General features: G+C 61.4%; 1 protein-coding gene across 1 annotated transcript; it reads right to left on the bottom strand.

The window, feature by feature from the left end:
* Positions 1 to 1765: 1765 nt before the first annotated feature.
* On the bottom strand, positions 1766 to 6910 carry SOX8 (SRY-box transcription factor 8). Its single transcript, XM_036460228.2, has 3 exons — positions 6265 to 6910; positions 4816 to 5045; positions 1766 to 4029 (listed from the first exon to the last, which is right to left on the bottom strand). Exons 1-3 carry the CDS (start codon positions 6684 to 6686, stop codon positions 3290 to 3292), a joined length of 1392 nt encoding a protein of 463 aa, XP_036316121.1. The 5' UTR covers positions 6687 to 6910; the 3' UTR covers positions 1766 to 3289.
* Positions 6911 to 7142: the final 232 nt, after the last annotated feature.

Genomic DNA, 7142 nt, shown 5'->3' with positions numbered 1-7142 from the left:
TGAACAGGGCATTCTCTTTGGCTGAGGTCGGAGGCAGCACACTCTCTCCTGGATGAGGAAATGAAAGATGAGGAACTTTCCCACTAGCCCATCCCTGGGATGGGCTGCTCTGAGTGAGAACAGGGCTGTGCACAAGTTTGGGCAAACACCCCATGGACTTGGGGCAAAGCAGGGCCAGGGCCGGGCTGGCCTTGTCACCAGCCAGCCGGCCAGGAGCTCCTGAAACACCCTCACCAGCCAGAGGGCCAGGGCAGTCACTTCACAGAGGCCCTGACTCCCAGGGCATCCACCTCAGCTCCCTAGTGTCACTGCGGGAGACAGAGACCCCACGATCGCAGGGCCTGAGAATTCTCCTAGAGAGGAAGCCGGCAGTGGGGCCTCCGGGAGCCTGGGGCAGGCAGGGCAGAGTGCAGGGCATCCCGTCTTCATGGGCAGACGGGCATGGCCTCCCGGGATGGGGGTGACTGTCCTTCCTCTCCCTGAGGCGCCATGAGCTCAGGGGTAGGGAGCCCTCGGAAACTCATGCAGGACCCCGCGCCACGAGGCTTCTACACCAGGGCAGGTTGTGGGGAAGGAGGGCCAGGCCCCCGGGAGTTAACACACAGGAGCCCTGCCAAGTCCAAACAAAACGGCAGAGGGTTCAGCCTGGGAAGGCCTGAGCGAATGCGGGGCGGCAGAGGGGCGGCCTCGTTCGCCTATCAGCGAGCTGCGGGCCGGGTCTCCTCCCTTTGGGGTGTCAATGGGAGGACTCCGAGGGCTATATGGGCCCGGACAGCCCTTGGCTGGACACGGGACGAGCTGGGCCAGTTCCATGCAGGCAGAGGGCTGTGGAAGTCCAGGGAGCCTGGCTTTTTGCAGCCCCCTCCCATACCCCACCTTGCCCCAGAGGCTTGGCACGCCCCTGACCACACCAACCCTCGTAAACCCGGACGGTTCTTCCCAAACACTGCTTTTGGCAGGCCCTGGACGTGGCTCCCCAGCATGGGGCGAGGGACGTGCCCTGGACTGCAGCCACACAGGCGGCTGGGCAGGCAAGGGAGAGGGGTGAGTGCCCCCCTACCTGGGCCACCCCATTAAAATTGCAAAGGCAGCTGCCTCATGAATCTAGATTCTCATGAGAAGCATAATCTTCCTCTTACCGACACCCCCCCAGCCCCAAGAGGCCCCCCGAAACCAGCCTCGTGTGCCGGGGAGGCCCAGCCAGGGGGCGAGGCTGCCCCTTGCTCGCTGTCACTCCCCACAACCGTTTCTCCCTAGAAACACTTTCCGCCAACCAGACAACCCTGCCTGGCTCCTGCAGGGCGGCTTTTATTCCGCTCCCAGCCTGGCCCTATGCCAGCGCCCGAAAAAATGCCGTCAGCCACCCAGAAACCCACTCTGGGATTTGCCTGGGAGGAAACCGCAGTCCCTGAATCTGGCCCATCTGGACCCGCTTTGCCTACTGAGGCGGCCCCCTAGGAAGGAAGATGCGTCGCCAGCTTCCTGGAGGTTTCTGAGATTTGTCATGTTCCATTTCAGACACAGTGCCCAAAAGGGAGGGTGGTCTCATCACCGCCCAGCCCCCTCACCCCCGCCCCCGGGCTGGAGATGGGTCTCCGCCTTGGGTTGGGGTCTGGCTGGTTCCAGGAGCTCTGGTTGCCCGCGTCCTCCGAGGCACAAAGAGCCCCCCTCTGCCCTGGCCAAGTGCCTTCAAAACGGGGCCGAGCAGGGTCTGGGAGCCCCACATCCCCAGGCTTAGAGAAAGCAACAAACAATGCAGCCCATGTAGATAGAAAGCATTTTTTTTTTTTTTTAATTTTATCAAATCAATCTGTACAAAAGTTAGCATGGCTTGGTCAGAAAGTAGTGAGACACCACAGCAGGTAAGTGAGAGCGAAAAGTCCAAACTCAACACTGGAAAATAGATTGCATAAAAAATGAGTCTGTTGTAGTTTCCCACCCCCACCCACAGAAAGAGATATGCAAAAAAAGACTTCTCTAGAAAAAGATAGGAAAGTAGAAAAAGTAAAAAGAAGCAACTTCTTTGCTGTATTTAAATTTACAAAGTTTAAAGGCACGAGTTTCCATAAAATTGGCAGTTATCATAGCTCAGCGTACAACGGAAGCAGTACAGGTAAGTCAGGTATTATTCAGCTAAAATGAAGAATCTAAAAAACGCTTAGTGAAGAAGGTTTTAGTTTCACAGCTTGGAGGTGGCGCCTGGTTCCTAAGAGCCAAGATTAACGTTTCTGAAGCCACCACATCCCAGGAAATTCCCATCTCTACCACTTAGCACGGTTGCGGGCAGGGATGAAACGCAATGATGTCCCTGCTTTCTAACTCTCAAATTAACACCCGGTGCTGGGAGCACCCCAACCTGATCAGAGACACGACAAGGCAAATTCCTCCTCCCCCACAGTCCCAGCAGCCTCCAGGAAGCCTGGGCCCCGATCCAGGGTCCCGACCCCACCTGCCCTCCTGGCCCAAGTCCTCCGCTCCCAGGCTTCCATTTTATCTTAAGTTCTACTATCTGCACAAATTACTTCATTAATTAAAGATAAAATAATACAGGACATAAATACATCTTAACAGCTTTCAGAACAAATCAAACACGTTTGAGCTTCTTCAAGAATTAAAATTTTAAAAATAAAATAAAAAGAGAGAGAAGTGTTAATCACAGCCAAACCTTCCTCAGAAGAGCCCTAACTACAAGGAACACCTCGGATCTAGCAAGCTGGTCCCAAGAGATGCTCCTGCAGACACTTCCCGCCCGGGTGCTCCTGGGGATGCATCCCTGCCGAACCGCTCCTGCGAACGCATCCCCACCAAGGCTGTGGATGTGCCCTCTCGCCGCGGAAACGGCATCCATTGGTCCTGGGGGTTCTTGGTGCTGAGACTGGCCAGGACCTCAGAATGAAGGGGGCCTGCAGACCGGTGCCTCTTCCCTCCTTTTGTCCTTTGTACTGCGGCTCCATTTTGCATCCGTCTCAATGCGAAGCTAAGGCGCTGGTGTCTGCGCAGAAGAGGGACCCAACGGCCATCCTTCGTGTCAAAGCTGCCAGTCACCACAGAGAGGGAGGAGGAAAAGAGGGCTTTGTCCGTTAACAGGTTTTGGAGATCTGGAAGCAAAGCAAAGGGACTCGGTTGGTTTCCTGCACACGTCAGCAGGCACTTGATAGAGCCGGGCGCACACGGCTGCCTCTTCTCACCTCGCTGGCCAACACCTCCAGGGAGACCTCAGAGGCTCTGTCTTTTCAGATAAAGGTTCTCCTCTGCCCACGCCAGCCCCCTCCACTCAACCACGGTGCCTTCAGGGTCTGGTCAGGGTAGTATACACGGGCTGGTCCCAGTTACTGGGGGGGCTGTGGGCAGGCGGCACAGAGAGGCTGCTGAGCAGCGGTGAGGTATAGGGCCGGCGGGACGAGTGAAAGTAGGGATACTGGTAGAGGCTGGACGGGTAGCCAGCGTACGGGTTGTAGTAGTTGGGGGCCTGCAGGTCGGTGTAGTCACACTGCGAGCTGGTGAAGGAGCTGGCAGCCGCGGCGGAGGCGGCCGTGGTGACGTTGGCCTGGGCGCTGTAGGAGCTGTAGTCGGTACGGCCTGGAGAGCCGTGGGCCTGGTCGCCATAGTGGCCGGGGCTCAGCTGCTCCGTCTTGATGTGGGGCCGAGGGGGGCCTGCTTCGGTGGGTGACGCAGACGCCGAGGGGGCTCCCTTGTGGGCCCACACGGGGGCCGCTCCGATGCCCGCGGACCCAGAGTGTGAGTAGGAGACACCCCCGTAAGAGCCGGAGGTGGAAGGCTGGCCCGGCTCCGTGGGCAGGGCCGAGTGGCCGTTGAGGGGCAGGTACTGGTCAAACTCGTGGACGTCGAAGGTGTCCATGTTGCCAATGACCTCGCTGCTCAGCTCTGAGATGTCCACGTTGCTGAAGTCGATGTTCTGGCGCCCACTGTCCACCAGGCGGCGGCCTTCCAGCTTCAGCTCTTGCTTGCCCCCTTGGTGCAGGTCCGTCTTGGGGGTGGTAGGTGGGGTGGGTGGCCCGTGGGTCTGCCCTAGGGTCAGAACACATTGCAGGGATGAATGCCCCTTCTGTGGGGGTGGGGGTGGGGCCGGCGGGGCCGGCAGGCTGGCGACATGCACACGGGAGGAAAACCAGCCCGCTAACAGCCGCAGGTAGGAATCAACAGCTTTTTGTTCCTGTACATTTCCCAGAAATTCCAGCAAAACCAGACCCAGACCTCACTCCTCGCCTGAGAAAATTCCGTTCAGCGCTGCTCTACGGAAAGACCTGGGGCCAAGGAGGCCCCGCTGTGAATGCCACAGTGAAGAGAGCAGAGATAACCACGTTTAGGACGCTCTCAAGGAGCACCCAGCCCGTGCACGTGATAGCTACACAACCCACACAAAACCCGTTCACAGCGTTAGCCAGCTCCGGGGCCAAGACTGCACCCCGGTCAGAGGGGTCCTGAAGCGGGGCTGTTGCCCACCATGCTGGCAGCAGGAGTGAGTCCTGGGTCAGAACCAGCACAAAGGCCAAGGGAGGCAAAGATGCCCTCGGTTAGGACAGAAACCCTATGTCCCAGGGTGCCAACCGGGCAACCTGTGAGACCCTCCAGGCTCAGAGGGCTAAGCAGAGTGCCCACTCACCCCCAGAGCATGCATGGGAAGCAGCTGGGAGCTTTGGGGGGATACCCAGGGAAGGCTTGGCCCTCTTGTGGGGAGTGAGCCCCTGAGAGTGAGCCCCCGTTTCCCACCCCCACTGCCCATTTTTGCCATGTCCAGAACCCCCACTTCTCCCACTGGCCATTCTCAGACACCGGGGGGCCCCAGGAGCCAACCTGTATGGTCACCATGGTGGTGTGCGTCGCCCAGGCCCGCGTCAGTCTTGTACATGGCACCCCCGGGGTGGTGGCCCAGTTCGGCGCCCGAGTCCGAGTCACTCTGGCCTGTCTTGACGCTCTTCCTCCGGCGCGGCTGGTACTTGTAATCGGGGTGGTCCTTCTTGTGCTGAACCCGCAGCCGCTCTGCCTCCTCCACAAAGGGGCGCTTCTCACTCTCGCTCAGCAGGCTGCGGAGCCAAGGGCACAATCAGGGTGGCAAGGGCGTCCAAGCCAGCGCTGGCGTCCGCGCTGCCTGGAGGCTGGACAGTGCCCAGAGGAAGGACAAGAAGGGGACCAGGAGGACCCTGACCAGGAGAGCATGCGTGTACCCGAACCTTGGGGGCCACCAGGCAGTGCTCTGAGCCACGGTGCCGCTTGGTGAGACCTGTGTGCTCCATCAAGTCAAAGAAGGAGTGATAATAAGAGCCAAATCTCATCTCTTTCTCCCTCTCACTCCCCCAGCTCAGCCTGTGTTTGTCTCCTCCCTTATGGGCGCTCAAAGGCGGGCGGAGGAAGAAGGAGGGCAGGACCCAGCGGGGCATAAGCTATGGACAAAGTGAGCTTCCCAGATCTGAGGTGAGACTTCTCAGGCAGCCGGGAGTCTCGGACCTCCAGAAACTCTGACAAAGTTCAGTGGTTCTCCATGAGGCTCAAGACACACACTGGCCTCTCAGACTCTGCCAGAAGCTTACTTCTAATGGCCTACAGACGGGGCTTTGGGGCACAGAGGTACAAGTCCACAATGCCTTCCACACACAGACAGATACAGGAGCACAGACGATAAGCATGCAAACTCTGCTCGCCCACTCATGAGGTGACGCGCAGAGAACAGTGAACTGGTGCCCTGAGCCCAAAGCCATCGTTTTAACGCCAGGCAGAGCGAGTTTGGTGGGGTGGGCTGTCCCGAGCAGCAACTTTGTCCCTGCTGCTGTCCAACTTCCTACAAAAGCCACCAGCCTGGCCGTGCCAAAGTGTGCAGCTGTGTGAGGAAGGTGCCAGCAGAGCAGACCTCCCTCTGCCCTTTCCGAGGAGTGCCACCTCCAGACACAGCACGCTGCCCACCGCTGTGCCCTGCTCCCGGGCGGAGGCAACCTTTCCTGCGGTAGGAACAGACGTCCAGGCTCTGAGGCCACCTACCCCACCCCCCACCCCAACTCTGCATGCCGGCCACCACCTTAGGCAGGCTACTCCCATCCCAGGTCCCAGGAATGTGGCAAAGATGCCACACTCCTGCTGCTGCTGCCTTCTGTGGGCCTGGTCCCTGCTGGCCAGAGGGTGTTTTTCCACTGGGGCTCGCCCTGGGAACAGCCACCGGGAGCAGGGCTGAGGCCGGGCGTAGCGCCACCTTCCCCGAGCCCCCCAGAACTCACTCGCAGCCCCTGCCCCCCGGACTCTGGGGACACTCACCGCCACAGCTTGCCCAGCGTCTTGCTGAGCTCGGCGTTGTGCAGGTGCGGGTACTGGTCGGCCAGCTTGCGGCGTGCCGCCTGCGCCCACACCATGAAGGCGTTCATGGGCCGCTTCACGTGCGGCTTGGCCTTGAGCGCGCCGCCGCCGCCGCCGCGCACGGGCATGGGCACCAGGCTCCAGTCGTAGCCCTTGAGCACCTGCGACACCGCGTCGCGAATGCAAGCCGGGAAGCGGTCGTCCGCCGCCTCGGCCGAGTCGCCCCGGCCGCCGCCCCCCGAGCCCGCCGCGCGACCCAGGCCCTCGGACCCCGAGGGCGACGGCGGCGCGTCCGAGTCCGAGTCCTCCACGTGCGACATGGAGCTGGCGGTGCCGGACGGGCTGCAGGGCGGCTGGGCGCGGGGCTCGCTCATGTCCAGCATCTGGCCCGCGCGCGGAGGGACGCGCCCCGGGGATGCGCACCGAGGCCGATGCCCGGCTGCGCGGCGGCCGCTGTGGGGCCCGAGGTCCCACCGAGGCAGCCCGACCTGCGCCCACGCCGCCGCCGCCGCAGCTACCCAGACCCTCTCGCCGTCGCCTCTGCCGCCGGAGCTCAGTCCCCGCGAAGGCACCGCAACAAGTTTCTTTAAGCGGCGATCGCGAGGCTCCGCCCCTCCCGCTCCCCATTGGCCTCCCGGCACGGCCCCGCAGCCCCGGGGGCGGTGCCTGACCGCCCCCCGCCCCTCCCCCCGCCTTAAAGAAAGAGCCGCGATTCCCGCGGTGCCCCCGCGCGTCCGGCCCGGCGCCGCACCACGTGGAACCCTGCGTGCCAGCCAGCCGGGACCGGGGCCCGGGCGGGGCACCCTCCCGCCCATCTTCCCCGAACGCCACGGGGCCCC

This window comes from Pipistrellus kuhlii, unplaced genomic scaffold, assembly GCF_014108245.1.
Source record: "Pipistrellus kuhlii isolate mPipKuh1 unplaced genomic scaffold, mPipKuh1.p scaffold_m20_p_31, whole genome shotgun sequence".
In the NCBI taxonomy this organism is placed as follows: Eukaryota; Metazoa; Chordata; class Mammalia; order Chiroptera; family Vespertilionidae; genus Pipistrellus; species Pipistrellus kuhlii.
This window is presented reverse-complemented; position numbering and strand designations above follow the sequence as displayed.

What these genes read in the sequence shown, in the direction of transcription:
- SOX8 (XM_036460228.2), bottom strand. Translation starts at nt 6,686, where the DNA reads ATGCTGGACATGAGCGAGCCCCGCGCCCAGCCGCCCTGCAGCCCGTCC. An exon ending in ACGCTGGGCAAGCTGTGGCG is followed by an intron (nt 5,046 to 6,264) that starts GTGAGTGTCCCC and finishes TTGGCTCCGCAG; the next exon opens with CCTGCTGAGCGAGAGTGAGA. An exon ending in CCACCATGGTGACCATACAG is followed by an intron (nt 4,030 to 4,815) that starts GTTGGCTCCTGG and finishes TTCTGACCCTAG; the next exon opens with GGCAGACCCACGGGCCACCC.